The sequence below is a fragment of the Chrysoperla carnea genome, chromosome 3 (genome assembly GCF_905475395.1).
Source record: "Chrysoperla carnea chromosome 3, inChrCarn1.1, whole genome shotgun sequence".
Classification (NCBI taxonomy): domain Eukaryota; kingdom Metazoa; phylum Arthropoda; class Insecta; order Neuroptera; family Chrysopidae; genus Chrysoperla; species Chrysoperla carnea.
The window spans coordinates 7,336,771-7,355,289 of record NC_058339.1 but is presented as its reverse complement, the minus strand read 5'-3'; the positions used below and the strand labels follow the sequence as shown (position 1 = coordinate 7,355,289).

The window sequence follows — 18,519 nt, the reverse complement described above, 5'->3', positions numbered from 1 at the left end:
TCTCGTTCTTAACGCAGGTTTATTAATTTATGAACTTCATTCCATGCGAGTGAAATTAAATTTTAAACTTTAAACCCATTGAAAAATTTAAATGTTATTCCAGTTCCGCTATTTACTATACTCAACCCAACATTAATGTTACCAAGTGGGCATAGTGTCCGACAAATTCCCAGCTGTGTTTTTTCAAAACGACAAGTTAAATATGACGGCATCATGCTCATTTGAGAACTCTCGTAGAGGATAGCTCGGTAGAGTCGTCTAAAGGAAGCCATTCACGAAGTTTCAAGTATATATTTATCATTTAAAAACAACCGTGATATCTCACGGTCTAATTACTTTCTATTACAAAGTAAATAATGATATTTGTCGATAGACCATCGTTTCTACCACATTTTAAGTTTTACCGATATAGTCTCTATATAGAGGATAAGAGGTAAAAAAAAGCGTATTTTATTTGCAATAAAATTTTCCATGCAATGACAACATCGATCACATTTACAAAAATAAATGTTTGTTTTTCGTTTTCATTAAAAAATAATTATTTTTAATAACAATGTTTTTTATCTAATATGTTTATTTATTTATATTACTGTTTTGTTATATCATCAATGGCTCTTTTGTTTATCGTATCAATCTTTTGAATGTATTCTTTACCTCTCTTCTCATTCTTTTTGTCATTTATATTTGACTTATGATATTCTATTAAAAACTTTTCAATTTATTTTTAATAATATCTTTTAAATAAGTAGAAAAATATATTCATTTATTTTTATATATTTAGATAGATTGTATTTACAGAAGCCTGAATGGCTCACTGTCAATTTATGAGAAAGTGGCGTTACACTAGCTTATTATACCATGCATATATGTAATATGCAAGGTATACTAAGTTTAGTCCCAAGTTTGTAACGCATAAAAATATTAATTAGTCCATTTCCGGTTGTCCGTCCGTCCGTCCGTCTGTGGACACGATAACTCAAAAAGGAAAAAAGATATCGAGCTGAAATTTTTACAGCGTACTCAGGACGTAAAAAGTTCGTAACAAGTTCGTAAATGAGCATCATAGGTCAGTTGGGTCTTGGGTCCGTAGGACCCATCTTGTTAACCGTTTGAGATAGAACAAAAGTTTAAATGTAAAAAATGTTCCTTATCAAAAATTAAACAACTTTTGTTTGAAACATTTTTTCGTAAACATCACTGTTTATCCGTGAGGGCGCCAATTAGGCGGAAATTTTATAGTATGTACCATACTTGAATATCAGTTATGTATGTGTCACATGTATGTATGTGTTATGTGATAAAGAAATCAACACTGACTATGCATGGTATTTCAACAATTAACTCAGTCAATTGTTTGTTTTCACTTGTTTTTTAAATGTGTACTACTTACAAGTATAAAAACAACTTTTAAAAAGTCACTAGTTCACTTTCAACAAGTACACTTGTGACTTGTGGCATTATGGAAACAAACCCTTTTGAAGATGTCGGTATTTTGTATTCTTATACCATCCTTAATATTCAGCAGCCAGATGTCTTTTAATGCATCTAGTTTTTGCCATTTATGTTTCCATCTCTCAGTTTATTATTTCCATAGGAAAATAAAATTTAATATTTGTTTCAATCTGGGTAATAAAGAAATTTTACTGAAAATACAATCAATTGAAAAATGATTTACTTAACAATTCGTTTAAAATATAGCTGATATCATTTCGAAATCGTCCGTCCTTATTACTGGTATCTTAGAAAATAATAATTATTGTTAACAAAAGGAATTTCTAGATATTAAAATAATACAATCATGATAAACAAAAAAATATTATATAAAAGGGAAGGTTGTCAAGATGGGCTATAGTTTAGATTTTCCCCGTTATTTTCGTTGAAGAGAGAAATCTAATCATTTTCACAAGCTGTCTGTAATCAAATCTTTCAAATCATATTTGATCTACTTCCCAGTTTCCGATTGAGCTGAAATTTTGCATGCACATTTAGTTTGGATGACAATGCATGGTAAGGTGGTGATGTGGCATCCTGATTTTCCCATCGATTCCACCATATTTGATATATATTCATTTTTTTTAGTCTTGAATTAAATTTTTATTGCATTCACAATACCTACCATGATGATACCATGTTTATTTATGTCTCAAACAACTTTTTATTAAATTTACTTGCCACTAATTGGAGAACACATGGAGTAATTGCTATAGAACATAAATTTTTAATGACAAGAATTGAGTTAATTATCTTCGAACTGAGCAACTAGTCGGCCCTAATATCTCAGTTGGTGAAGTCTAATTCCCTATGCGATATGGAAAAGATAGCTGGTTCGATTCGCGCCACCACAATGAAAGTTAATTTAATTAATAATTGTGATGGGCAAACGTAGTGCAAGGAATATCCATGAAGGAGGTGTACTCACCCTCTCAAATTAATAGAGGAGCTGAAATTATCAGCGGAAAAGGTATTATTTTATAATACATCTATGGGCCACACATACAATAGGCGCTACGGCCTAAGTGTGTCTTTCGTAGACAGCCGTTATAACCTAACCTAACCAAATCGAAAAATGTAATATTTCTGTAGAACGATCTAGACACATAGCCAGCCTACCTAGAAAACCATCTCCTACATTCACAGTCTTTCCTGAAAGATAAAAAACACAATTTATTTTTGTTTATACAGAACAGAATGGTTGGTGGTTGGTAGTGGTGAATTTGATTCAAAAAATGATTTATTACTTATTTTTTTTTGTCTAACCAAATAAATAAATAAAATGGGTGAATATAATGCTATTAAAAAATTATATATTTTATCAAAATGCTAAATCTAATTAAAGCATATCCGTTAATAATAATATTTTTATACTCAGCAGGATTGAATGAATGTATGCTATGCTATACCTACCGAATGCCTACCTAACATAACATTACAAACACATTCACATGGAAAAAAAACTTTGTCTCTACGGTATTTATTCACTACGTTATTTTACAGAGAGTTCAAACGCATTTTTTGTACTATATTTTGAAGTCTGTTAAGCTTCTTTAGTGTTTTAATTAATTTATTTTTATTTGTGATGAAATATACCGGATTTTGATAATCAATTTGGATTAGATTTCTGCTAGGAGTAAGTCTTACACGATCCTTTGTACTCTGACCATATACCGTATCTACTGTACTTCTTTTGCTTCAAAGGTGCATTTTCAAACGTTCACCAGCTTCGATAATCCACCAAAAAATACTGGGCTAAGTCCAACGGTTAGAATCCATACTAAATCTCGGAATATGTACGGACAACCCAATCTTAATCACTTGAGGTAATTCTGCACCTCCCGCCAACTGACCTCCTAGGAGAGAAATGTGTAGCAAATGCGGCTTTCAGGCTACATCTGTTCTCACCCTGGACTGAGATGCATTATGGTAATGCACGGATATTAAGAAGATACTCACTTCCATGATCCGTTGGGTACTTTCTGCCAACCTAGTAATCCTGATTCTGAACACCAAGCCATGTTTGATGTAGATTTGCCCGAATTTGACTGAAAGTTTATGCTTAAGGATGTATGAGCATGGTAGTGGGGGCACAAATTTAAAAATAGATATTTTCAATTTTGATGATAAATTTATGTTATTACTTGACGATATAAGACGAAAAGTAAGAATAAAATTTTTCGATATCTGGCTTAATTTTCAAAACATCGAAAATTGAAAATTTTGTTTAATTATTTAGCTTTCGATATTTCGAAAACCAAGACACATATCGAAAAATTTTATTCTTCTTTTTCGTCTACATTCATGAAGTTATAACAAAATTCATCATCAAAGTTGAAAATAAGATAAAATAATTTCAACCCTTAATCTACCCTGCTCTTACATCCCTTATATGGACGGTGACACTTAGTTTTTTTCTTTTCTAATTCATTGCTAATATGCTTACTTTCTATTAAAAAGTTTTTTTTTTAATTTGTTTTCATTCATTCCAAATGAAAATTATCAAAAACTTCCAAAATATGTCGTTTTTTGAGATTCCTCCATAAGAGCCAATGTATTTTATATCGATTTTTAATGACTTTTTTCTTAAAAATTTGCACGGTTACCTAAGCTGAAATTTTAACCACATATTCTTTGAGTAAAAGACTACCTACAAACAAATTTTGAGCCTTTAAATCAAACATTGTTGTCATGCTCATACATCGTTAAGTGTCTAAGATGGATGCATTTTATACCAAATAACAATTCTTTTCGGCAATAGTTTTGAAAATCCTCAAAAAAACATTGTAGTTTTTTCTAGGCTCACTTATAAAATGCGTCCAGATTAAATACTTTAGCATAAACGTTGCAAATTCGAGTAAACCTAAATAAAACTCGGCTTAATACGTCAACACTCGCGTTATGAGCATTTTGCACACATGATTTACAAAGTTAAAGAATATTTAGCTCGTGAAATGAAAAGTCTCTCATCACGCGATTAAAGATTACCGAACAGTTGACGTGAATGTTGACGGGTTAAATATCGTCTTTATATAGACTCTGAACTTGCATGACAATTACTTTTGTGACATTCGTTACAAAATTCTAAACGAAAACTTTTCAAAGGAAAACTGAATGAATTGCAAGTTTTGTTTTTTTGATATACTGTTTTTTTTTTATACATATAAATTTTTTTGTTTCAGAATTTCTACGACATCTGCCATGTATGCACAGTGTAGTCAAAGACTATGAGATTTGTACGATGAGATATCAGACAGCCCTTGAAGCAATTAACAAGCTAGACCGATCTAACGAAACTAACGAAAATGATACCATTAAAAATGTATGCTGGTAAGTGTTATAGTTAGTTAGTTAGTTTTACTCACTCTTATATATTCTAAATGTACGTTCTCGAATATCTTTATTTTATTATATTCGCACCACAAATGTATAGATATAGGTTACTCATATTATTATTATTATTATTATTATTATTATTATTATATATTGCAAGAATATTATCAATTATCAATTATTATTAAAATGATGGACATTATGTGATTTTAAAGTTGACTCACAAAATTAATAACAAATAGGCAACTTGAATTACGTATACGTTATACATGTATAATAGTTATCGAGTATTTGACAAACACTTAACATTTACGTCATAAAGGTTGCCTAATTATTATTTTTTTAAGTGCTTCCCCAATTGATAAATGAATCTTCCCCGATTTTCGTGTTGTTTGGGTCAAAATTACCTTATATATTAAGTTTTATCGAAATCAGAAACCAAAAATTTTGCTCGATTTTTTGCAATTTTCTTAAGGGGTACCCCTTAGAAAAATTCGAAAAAATCGTGAAAAAATTTTTGTTCTGGAATTTGATAAAATCGTTAAATGAACCCGATTTTTGTGTTTTTTGGGTCAAAATTACCTTATATACTGAGTTTTATCGAAATCCGAAACCATAAATTTGTCTCGATTTTAGAAAAAAATCGAAAAAATCGTGAAAATTTTTTTTTCCCGGAATTTAATAAAACTCAGTTTATAAGGTAATTTTGACCCAAAAAATTCAATAATCAGGTTCATTTAACGATTGAGCGAGTAATTTCTGAGATAAACGATATATTGTACCAATTTCTGGGATTATCTTGAAATCTGGTTCCCCAATCGTTATATGAACCCGATTTTTGTGTTTTTTGGGTCAAAATACCTTATATACCGAGTTTCATTTCATTTAACGATTGGCCGGGTAATTTCTGAGAAAACAATATCTTGAATCAATTTCTGGAATTATCTTGAAATACGCTTCCCCAAGCGCTTTGACATCAATGGACTTTAGGTCGGAGAGGTTGTTAAAGAAAGACTAGCTCAATTATGTCCATCTATTCGTGGCAAGAGCTGAACAGTGACAGAGAAGATGAAAATAATTCAAATTCTTGTATTGGTTATTTTAAACACATGACCTTTTTTTATATCCTTCCAAAATATAAACTAGGCTTGTAAATACTATCAAAATTGAATGATTTTCTTGCCCACAACATCAGCAACGATTATCAGAACAAAATTGTAATTATTATTATGAATGCAATAAAAACATATGTATTTTATAACCTAATTCAAAGATAAAAGGTCAACTAGTAATGTTTTGTGTGACAACGTTTGTTTGCTTGTTGTTGTTGAAAACTGAAAATGATAGTTGGAGGTGTGACAAAAACAATTAAATATAACCACTAATATTTATCAAAATATTACTTTATTTTCACACTCAATATTAGTACCCACCTAATTTGGTATCTAATAAGGGATTAAATTTTTTATTGCATTCAGTATACTTTCAACCTTTTTAAAGCTAAATTTTCTGAAAGATAGTTGTAGGTAGATATAGTTCTGTAGCTGTAGTATCAATAATTAATTTCAATTTTCGCAAAAGGGTATTCTACAATGTTTGAAAAAGTACTTCAAAAAGTTGATTTTCCTAGTAAAAAGCCACTAAAAATTATATTCGGGCAAAATTAACAAGCTTTCTTGCCATAAAATTAAATTAAATTTGAAACCATTTTTATTTTGTCAAAAACGCTGTCAACCATTTTGGTGACTTTATATTGGTAAAATCAACAATCATTGCTTCAAAGAATTTCAAAACAGTAATTCTCCCCATAGCAGAACTCGCATCATTATCAACTTCTATGTTGATTTTTCTGCGTTTCTAATATTTATTCATTGAAAAAATGTGCTCCTTTTTTCCAAAATTCATTACAACAATCGCTTTTTTTAGAGAGAGCATATTTTTTTTAAGTATTGACATTAGTAATTTTTCTTTTTTTTGATTCTGTCGAAAAGTCTTTTACCACACTTGTCACTGCGAGGGCGCAAGTTAGGACAGAGCTTTGATATCCATTTTCTTCGAACTTACAAAATATAGGCAGTTAAAAATTTGCAGTAAGCTTTAACTAGTGATCTTGTCGTGTGGCAGATTTTCGAAAAACAAACCTTTGATATCTGGAAAATGGACCAATTTAGGTAATAATCACTCTGATATTTTCGCCCTTGTACACAATTATATTTTATACACGCTGTATAAGCTGTTTTCAACAAATTGCTAAACGATATAATTTAACAGTTGTAATAAAAAAAAAAAAAGTATAAATTTGAATTAATTTTTGTGTTAAAGCTACCGATATACAGATCATTAACTGCAATAATTATTGATTGTGTATATTTATGTTTATTAAAGCTTTCAGGCATAAATTTATTACTATTAGCTTTGGGTTCTCATCAGAAGTTTTTGAAACAAACAACAAATTTAATGGCGTTCCCAAAAATTCACGTTTTCTTAGGACCATTTTTATTTATCGCTCCTTAGCATTTCTTCTCGAGCTGAGTTGAGTTAGTGGAGTGGCCCTTCAAAGAGATAATTTTTCAATTTCGCTTTTTAGAGAAAAACAAAATATTTTGAATTTTTAAGGACTCTCATAAAGAGAAAATGATATTGATCTATATAGCAAAGTGCTTAGAATGTTAACTAGATTGGAATACTTTGAATATATACAATAAACTATAGGCAGATGTATATAAAAGTTATAATCAAATTATATTTTGTCATTTTAATAATATTCCCATATAATATTTCAAAATATGTTATTAAGCTATCGAGTGTAATTTATCTTTTAGTTTTATTTAAAGCTATATATGAAGGTAATATCAATTCAAAACTACATATCCGACAAAGAAACGAACGATCGTCAGTCAAAATGTGTTTATAACCTGTTATTTCTAATATTTAATGTTTATAAACACGGAAAATTAACATTAAGTAAGTATGTGATGAAATATGTGTTTGAAAAATCTATAAACAAATTTTTTTGTTTTTATTTTTTATAAATTGGGTCGAATCAACTTAATATCATAAAATAAAAAGTGCAAGCTTAGAGTTTCGTACCCAAAAAAACAAAAAAATCGAAGATAATCTTTAAAATTGATTCAGTTTGGAAAAGGCATAATTGTAACATATAAATAATTACTATGGAAATGAATGGTCAAATAAACCTGGCTCAGTTCATTTTGAAAAGTGAAATGGTAAAATAATTAAGTAATTCAAAACAATAATTCAAAAGAACAAAGTCAACTCAAATATTTCAATTTCAATTAAAATATTTCCAAAAATTTGTCCCAAAAATCATAGCTCTCTAAGTATCCCTTTCATCTTATCTGATGTCCTTGACCATCACTTTGATATTGATTTAAGAAGGAGTGTTATAAGTTTAAAGTGTTTATCTGTGCGTCTGTGTGTTTCTCAGTGACATCGTGGCCCCTAAACGGTCGAAAAAATTTGATTCAGAATATTTTATAGCTTAATTTCGATAAATCTTGTTATTGCCAACACTATGCCATAACAGATAAATAATTGTAATTAGTTTTAATGATATTTTTGTCATATTTACTATCCTATCAATCCCATACGTAGATGGTGACAATAATTTACATAAATTGTACATGTAGGTATGTATTGTGAACATATTTTTTTTATTGAATACAATTAAAATAATAGCTAGCCATTGAAAAAGAGTGATCTTATAATCTCATTTATTTTTTATAGCGTAATGATGCAATAAAGAGCATTAAAATTAATCTCTATCAATGTATGTTTATGTTGTTTCAAATTTAAACATTATTGATACAATTTATGAACAACATAGATTTAGTATTTAGTATTTAAACAACAGGAATAAATGCGATTTATTTCTTGTAAATCAATTTTTGGAAACTTAGCTATAAAATATTCTCAATCAAGATGGTTCGACCTTTTCGGGGCCACGATGTCACTGAGAAACACATAGACACACAGATAAACACTTTGAACTTATAACACTCCTTCTTAAATCAATATCAAAGTGATGATCAAGGACAACAGATGAGATGAAAAGGATACTTAGAGAGCTATGATTTTTGGTACAAATTTTTGGAAATATTTTAATTGAAATTGAAATATTTGAGTTGACTTTGTTCTTTTGAATTATTGTTTTGAATTACCTAATTATTTTATCATTTCACTTTTCGAAATGAATTGAGCCATATTTATTTGACCATTCATTTCCATAGTAATTATTTATATGTTAAAATTATATGTCATGCCTTTTCCAAACTGAATCGATTATGAAAATCATCGCCAATTTTTTAGTTTTTTCGGGTACAAACTCTAAGCTCGCACATGAAACATTGCTAAGAACACTTTTCGTTAAATTGTCTTTCAAATGAAACCAAAAAAATTAAAATCGGTTTATCCGTTTAGGCGCTACGATGCCACAAATAGACACACACACATAGCGGTCAAACTTATAACACCCTTTTTTTTTTAGTTCGTTGGGGTGTTAAGAGTAAAATGTAAGAAACGTAACCTTAGCTTAGCATGTATGTTCTTGAACAAATGAGTATCTGACGGATGATCTTAAATCTTTGACTCTCCCGTAGATAATCAATTTCCTGCAGTTGGTACAAAATCAATTTTTATATTATCACAAAAATATCCACGGAATAGTTTAATTCAGATGGATGGCGATTGGAAACGTTATCTAAAATCGATCAAAAATTGATATGATTGGTCGGTCTACTGAACCAAAATATATTATATCTGTTATCATAAAATCAATAGGAAAACAACCCGTTGAAGTTCTTTGTAACTCAAAAGAAAACATTACGATCTGAAACATGTTTTATATAATTGTTTAAGAATAAAATGAGTTCAATTTCTAAAAGGATACGACTCTTTTAAACACACATGAGCTCCCCCATAAATAATATTATATTAAAACAAACTATACCAAGGTAAAATACCTTATTTTTGTTTTATAAGTTGTGTATCTATGTTTATTGGATTGTAAATAGCCCATAAACATAAAAACTTCATTTAATAAATTGGTACGTGTATATATATGTAGTGTGGAGTTTTTACGGATAATGGAAAAAAACATAATTAAATTAGACATAAAAGGTAAAATACAATCATTTAACTCATATATTGTTACAAGAACACCTGTTAATAAATTACAGTAACAATTTTCATCTTTCAAACTCTATTTTGAATAAGTACTAAACATTTCCTTGAATTTCGAACTTCCCAGACGTAGTTAATGTAATGGGGCCGATTTTGAAAATCTCCAGTTTTACATATTTCCGCGGTTTCAAGGCCGCAGTATTCAAATCAAACCTGTGTGTGTTTATTTCCAATTATTTCGCGAACCAGTTATGACATTAAAACGTGACTAGGCTTATTCGACACGTAATCGTGTATTTAAGAACTGAAAGTGTTTTCAGCAGAATTAGTTGAGTCGTTTTTAATGGTAATAAAAAATGAAGTAAACTGAATAAACAGAATCTGAAAAGTGGATAAAACACGCCATTTATCTATGGAGATAATAATCGTTCCAGCATAAGCTGCAGTACATGTTCGAAGAATAATCTAGGAAGGCTAAAAAGACCTTTTTTTAATGTTTTTCCCCCCTCTGGGAAGTTAGTCGTGTGGACTACAGGGGTCGCACTCACACGACTTCAGTACCACACTGACTATGTACTGCCTTTTTTCTTCAATTTCGTTTTCATTCTTAAAGTTTGTTTTTTATGATAAGAGAAACATCTGTTATCACACATAGGACACACAATAAAATTATATATTTTATGATATATATACTGAAGCTGATTCAATTATATCAAATTATACGCTTTTTATATTACTATTTCAAATTAACTTATTGTCGATGATATATCATGTGCACACGTCAACTTTTAATATACAGGCACACTTCTTGTTATATTTTATATTGCTTTCAAATATCTTACTAGGCAATGTCTACCTACCTGCTGCAGAATACTCTTAAAAAGGTGATAAATTGAGCAAAGCTACTTTTAAAATAATAATTCTTCCAATTTGATGTTAATTGAAGTTTTAGTTGCAAGACATCTACACAAAAAAAACCTAAAAAAAAGATCGCTTGCTCGATTTACGAATGCTTTCAATAAAAATGGATAGTAAACCTCCAACCAATTTTTCAGGTATGGAACCCTAAATTCACACTGTTAACATAGCTAAGAACAATCTCCATTAAATTTTCTTTCAAACAACATCAAGAAACATAAAATCGGTTCACCCGTTTAAGCGCTACGATGCCACAGACAGACAGACAGACACACATGCATAGCAGTCAAACTTTAATAAACTTCCCATTTAAGTTTCGCTGCATAATGGGCTCGCGATTTATAGTCATTTGGAATTAACTGCAGTGATCATGTTGAAATTTTAATAAATATAATCAAGCTTTTAAGGAAAATAATGTAGATAAGGATATAAAAACTTTAAGCTCATGCTTTTCGATATTTGATACCTCTTATCACAAAATGCTCTTAATTTGTTAGAAACCAACTTACAAAAATAATATTTGACAATAATTTATTCATATCTGAACTTTAATTAAATATATCAAATATTCAATCTATATTGATTTCTTTGATTGGTAAAATTCAATTTTTCTGTCATATAATATGTATATATTGGTTATTACATTGACGATAAAGTATATAATTGAAAGATTATAAAACGAATCAAATTATATACGGATTCAAAAGAGATTATAAAAAACAATGTCATAAAAAAAATAATAAAACCTAATTTAAAATTAATATTTTGATACCGTTTGTATTAAAATAATGATTGTAACAAAATTGAAAAAAAATTAATTTTTTTTTTTAATCTTGAAAAAATAAAATAATCTGATATTTTTGTAATTTAATTGATATTAGATTATACAAATTAAACACGTTAAATATTTTGAAATGAATGATTTAAAGTCTTACTTTACAATTTCCGTAACAAAAATATAATGAACGTGTAGAAACATGTATCAGTATCGAATTTGGACCACAAATCACTACATACGAACAATCTTTGTATCACTGTCTTTAGAGATAGCTAATCTTTCTACAATGCTTTTTTAAAGTGAATTTAAATTTTTTTTTAAAGAATTTGACTGAGCTTATTGTGGAAATACTCTGTGTAGACGATGTTGAATGCCATTTATGGCAAAGACCTTAGTTTTTTTCTCCGAAAATTGAATCATTTTCGCCCCCTTTGATATTTTCAGATGGGTTTGAATACCTACAAATTTTCGGCTCTATATCTTTTATAGTTTTGGAAAAAATGTGCAGCAAAGTTTTCCCAGAATTGACGTATTCATGTATTCATGAAAAATAAAACACCGAGAAAAATTTTTTCATTTCTAGGATGGCTAAAAGATTGTATTTAGTTTTGTAACGTCCCAAGTTTGTAACGCTTAAAAATATTGATGCTACGAACAAAATTTTTCTATAGGTGTTTATAAAATTACTTCATAAGTCCCTTTCCGGTTGTCCGTCTGTCTGTCTATCTGTCTGTCCATCTGTCATCACGATAACTCAACAACGAAAAGAGATAGCTGAAATTTCTATAGCGTTTTCAAGACGTAAAAAGTGAGGTCGAGTTCGTAAATGAGCAACATAGGTCAATTACGTCTTGGTTCCGTAGGACCCATCTTGTAAACCGGTAGAGATAGAACACAAGTTTAAAGGGAAAAAATATTCCTTATAAGAAATAAACAACTTTTGTTCGAAACATTTTTTCGTAAACAACACTATTTTTTCCGTGAGGGCGCAAATTGTATAGTATGTATTATATGGCAATATCAGTTATGTATGTGTGGCATGTATGAATGTGAAATGTGACTGTCTTTCACTGTGTTTACATGGTATTTCAACAATTAACTCCGTCAGTTGTTTGTTTTCATTTGTTAAATAAAGAAGTTTAATACACTATTTTATTAAGGTAAAAAAATCTGTGATTTCCCATAAGGATCAATGTTAAAATATCTTTTTTTCAGTTCTCTGAAGGACCCTAAAAATTTAACTGGTTAATTATGATATAATAATGGACAACTATGCCAAGTTTCATTAAATTCTGAATGCAAAGTCTATTACCGATAGTACTACAATAGTCACAACTTTGCATATTATAAAATTTGATGAAAATTTTTCCTAAGAATCTTGTCTCTGATCACATTTATCTCCGAACGCGGTAGTAACGGTTTACACTAAAATTGATTGATTCATTCTATAATCTATTTTTCGATATTAAAATTTTCAAACTATATGAATATCTTTATGATATATACAACATTGTAGTCATTACACCCACCCAGGTAAAAAATATTAAAATTGCATCATATCATTCTTTATTGTATTGTTAGCTGGATGATAATTTTTTTTTCCATACACATGTGATGTTATGTGAGTGAATAAAACATTTTTATTCACATAATTTACAGTTGATTGTATTAATTACTGTACAAAATGAAATGATCATAGAAAAAAATTTGATTCGCAAAAAACGCGATCGCTATAATATGTGCGGAGTTAGAGAGTGGTGCTATAATATTGTGCTATTTAATTTATTCGATACTAGAAACTAATTGAGGCATAAGTAATAAAAAAAAATATTGCATATTGTTTTCATATTTAGGCTTTTTAAATGTTATGTTTACTTCCTTGTAAAAACTAGGGATTATTTCAATTTTCAGCACGAAAATATTCAGCATCTCGAATTCATTTTGATTAGTTTCAACCTGTCGTATTTACGCACATACTTATGTACGATATGTTCATCTCTAGGATGTTACAGTTTTTGATCCGAACTAGAAAAAGGGGTGTTATAAGTTTGACCGCTATGTGTGTGTGTGTCTGTCTGTGGCATCGTAGCGCCTGAACGGATGAACCGATTTTAATTTTTTTTGGTTTCGTTTGAAAGGTAATTTAACGAAGAGTGTTCTTAGCTATGTTTCAAGTGCGAGCTTAGGTTTCCGTACCCCGAAAAAACTAAAAACTTGGCGATGATCTTGAAAGTAGATTCAGTTTGGAAAAGACATGACATATAAATAATTACTATGGAAATGAATGTCGAAAAGTGAAATGGTAAAATAATTAGGTAATTCAAAACAATAATTCAAAAGAACAAAGTCAACTCAAATATTTCAATTTCAATTAAAATATTTCCAAAAATTTGTCCCAAAAATCATAGCTCTCTAAGTATCCCTTTCATCTTATCTGATGTCCTTGACCATCACTTTGATATTGATTTAAGAAGGAGTGTTATAAGTTTAAAGTGTTTATCTGTGCGTCTGTGTGTTTCTCAGTGACATCGTGGCCCCATAACGGTCAAACCGACTCAATTGAGAACATTTATTAGCAAAGTTTTTAAAAATTAGTTTACAAGGAATAAATAGCACATGTCGAGGGTTTTTTAAATTTTGTAAATTTCACTTATGATTAGTTTTAAAAAGTACAAGGAAGTCATGTCACCACCCACATCAAATTTTTTTATATGATTTTTGTTTTGTGAAATTCAGCATACATAATTTAGTAGATAGTAAAATACCTATGGGTATATTTTTTTCTAAATGAGTATTAAAATTATATTTTTTACGATAGATGATAAAATTTTATCTATTTCCTATTGGCAAATAGATATATGATGCTTCCTCAATTAATTAAATTAGATTTTTTATCTTTAATTTGTTAACTGTTTATAATTATTATTATATGTAATTTCATCATATAGAGTGCTCAAAAGTAAAATCATTTTAGTGTTGACGGAGTAAAACACATAAAATATGAATCAAAATACCATTCAGATTACTTTATTGCTTATTCTTTTATATATTTAAAAATATAACCACTCTTAAAGAGCCACATATACATACATGTCACACGCACATAGTTGATGGATGTTCCCATTTAATACATACTATATAATTTGCGCACTCACGAAAAAATGTTTCAAATGTTGTTTATTTTTTTAGAAGAAACATTTTTTACATTTAAACTTTTGTTCTATCTCTAACGGTTTATAAGATGGGTCTTACGGAACTCAGACTCTTTGGACCTATGTTACTCATTAAAGAACTCAATACCATTTTTTACATCTTAAGCACGCTATAAATTTCAGCTTGATATCGTTTTTCGAGTTATGTTGTTGTCTGACAGACGGGCGAACGGGCATTCAAACGACATTTTGCTCGCAGCATCAACGTACCAGTTTTTAAGCGTTACAAACTAGGTACTAAACTTAGTATACCTTGATATATTTCATATATATACATACTACTTACAAGACAGTACGAAACTATTGCTCTTTCAACATTGCGGTTCCGCTTGCTACATGATGGAAAGGCCTTGGCCTCTAGTTGTATAATATGTAACTAAGTCCCATGAAGCTAGGTGAAATTTACTTCCAAAAATTCGAAAGACTGAGAACAAAAAAAATATACAAATCGATCGAAAATTTTACGCCCGATAAGTTTGGACTGATCTATTTTTTTTCTAAAATGCATAGTTTTCGGGTAAATTGCATAAACTTGTAAAAAACGTTTTATTTTCTGGGCATATGAAATTTTTTATTGTTCAGATAAACAGGTAAAACTAAGGCATGGGTTCCCAATTGCAGTACCCAAAACTTCAATAAATCGTATGAAATTTCACTTACCTTTGATTGAACTATAATGTTTTGATCATACTGTACATTATGTATGGAAGCTAGTCTCGTTGAAAGATGTATTGTTTTAAAACACGTCCCAACCCGCTTCTAAAACATCAACGTATGTGTTGTTTAATGTAATTTAATTGATAGTTTTATTGTTTAATGAATAGGAACAAAAGATAATGGTATGTAATATTTAGTATTTAAATAACGCTGTCAAACACTTTATACACTAATGCTTGTTGACATTTATTTACTGCTTTTTTATTTTATTTTGTAAACTTTCCTTCACTTAATGTTTAAATTTTATTAACTATTATACTGATATGGATGCTATTCTACTTGCCCTAGGTATTTTTCGAAAATCTTGTTAATTTTCCCAATTTTCATTTTTCACACCCAGGTACAGTGGAATAAGAAAAATTTTTAAAAATACACTCCCATTAAAATGATAAAAGAAAATTTTTTTTCACCATTTCAATGAGAGATTATGAAAAATGAAAATTGAGAAAACTAACAAGATTTTCGAGTAGAATATGAATACCTATAACATATCCAAATTTCAAATCGATAGAGTAAAGTATAGAACCTAATAATAAAAAAATATTATTTTAACAAAAAAAGTAGGCAAAAATATACATTTTTATCAATTAAAAAATGTATTTGCATATCTTATTTATTTATTTGGAGTGTCAAAAATTGATAGAAATACGATACAATTTCATAAAAATTCAACTTTGAATTGTTATGTCTCTCAAACATATGTACGTGTAATAATTATGGTGGGAGCGCAAATAAATGCATAGTGCTTATTAAGAATTGATATAGTGTATAACTTAATTGCACTTCCACCATTTATTTTACTGTTTTTATGAATTGTAATTTCTTACGAATGGAAAAATAAGTGACTTAAGTTAATCTAGGTTTAACTTGTAAACTTTTTTCATCTGAAAATCTGTTTTTAAGTTGATTGTAAACAGCGGTTTACTAAAGCCGACCAAAACAATTTTCTTTTATTATTTTATCTTGAGTAACTTTTGAAAGAAGCAAAAATGTATTTACTAAAATTTTATAAATTCAACTAATATCTATTTTTGTAAATATTAGTTCGTTATTTGAATTGATCTTAAGGCAGAACATTTGGCTAGCCTGCAAGAAGCTGTTATAGCCATGAAAATTTGTTCGATAGATTTCATAAAAAATATATCTCATCTGGTTGTCAAATCGGTGAAGGTCGATCTTCTGTACTAATTTTACTAGTAATAACCAAAAACTTCCAAATTTTGTTTTTCCGCTTAATTTGTAAGTTATAATGTACAAAATAACTTATGCACAATCAGGTTTTACCATATTTTATTAAATTGATTGAACTGTTTATACGACAAAATAGATTAAATACCATAAATACATGAAATTAGTAATGAGCGGTGACTACTCGTTCAATAACATTGTGTGTATTCAGAGCTGGATTTAGAAATTTTTCGCCTGTAGGCAGTTTCAAAAATTAGCGCCTCCGGTAATAAAAATCCATTAAACAATACCTTTTTATTTAGTTTTTAAGTTTCAAGTTTTTAATTTTTTTGTAAAATCTCGTTGGTTATTCGTAACAATTCTCAGACTCGAGCTATCGTTGTTAAATAAGAGCAGGCGAGCTAATCAATAATATTTGTAACGAGCTAATCAATAATATCAAAAGTTATAATTAAATAAATTAATTGTAGGTGAAACGAAGTTCACAGGAGCAACTTGTTTACTATAAAAATTGCTGTACAATTCTCGCCTCTTTTTAATAATAATAAGCTTTATTGATATAAATTAATAAAATTTGAATCAAACAAAGTTCAAACTTAAATAACAAATCCTGACAAAAAGTTAAAGAAAAAAAAAAAGAAAAATTAAGAAAGCAATAATACTAGTAATAATAACAGAAATAATAATATAATAATCGTATAACTAAAAAGTTAGAAAAAATACAAAGATGCAGAGTAAACAGTTTACACAAGAAAATTTTTTCTTTTTTCCAAAAACCCACTTATAAATTTACAAACTTTCACACACATAGACGGATCTCTCACATTTAAAATATTGTCAACTGTATCACCCAATACACGTATAATATGGTCTCGCATTACTAAGTCAACTCCCGCACAGTCTAAGAGAAGATGATGACCTGACTCGCACCCATTGCACAAAACACACACACGTTCTCCATCTCTCTTCGCCTTGTTTTCCCAAGCAAATCTTCCGAGTCTAAAATTTGTTAATACTCTTCTCAAACTCCTATCATCTAACATTTTTAAATATGGGGCTCCATTATCAAATTTTCCTATTATATTAAAGGTTTGTAGAGACCTTTTGCTTGCAACACTTTTCAGCATATTATCTCTATAAAAATCTTCCACACGAGCTTTTACGCGTTTTTTCCATTGGATAATATAATCCACATTGCTCCCAACGTGAAGTATGCCTTCATCCACTAACTTTCTAGCACAGTCATTCATTTGTATGTAATTAATACAATTTTTAGCGCTTTCTTTTTGTATCAGCCTACCTTCATTGTTCAAAACTCTAAACATGTAAGAGAGAGATTGCAGAGTTGAATATGCTTCCAGCGGAAATTCACCAATTTCTAGCAATACTGCATCGCTCGGCGTACACTTAGCTACGCCCAGAATTTCTTTATAGATTAAGTTTAAGAATTTTGTTAATTCCACAGAATGCTCTAAACCCCATACTTGGCAAGCAAATGTGAGTAATGGAATTATCAAAGCTTTAACCATTTGGATTATTACCTTAAAAGGAAATTCATTGTATCCATACATTTGTTTACGAATGGACATCCACACACTCCTTGCTTTAACTATCATATTTTCATGGTGTGTCTTCCACTGCCCATTATAGTTGATGTATGTTCCCAAATATTTAAATACTTTCACATTCTCAATAATTTTTCCACTAATAGACCACTGCTCCTTCACACTATGCTTAGAG

At 29.3% G+C, this 18,519-nt stretch overlaps 1 protein-coding gene across 1 annotated transcript in view; it reads left to right on the top strand.

The window, feature by feature from the left end:
- LOC123296842 overlaps positions 1 to 18,519 on the top strand; it is a 389,524-nt gene that overhangs the window by 341,727 nt on the left and 29,278 nt on the right. The window contains exon 4 of the mRNA XM_044878515.1: positions 4,674 to 4,821. Coding sequence (XP_044734450.1) covers positions 4,674 to 4,821 — 148 coding nt within the window. The remainder of the gene's footprint in view (positions 1 to 4,673; positions 4,822 to 18,519) is intronic.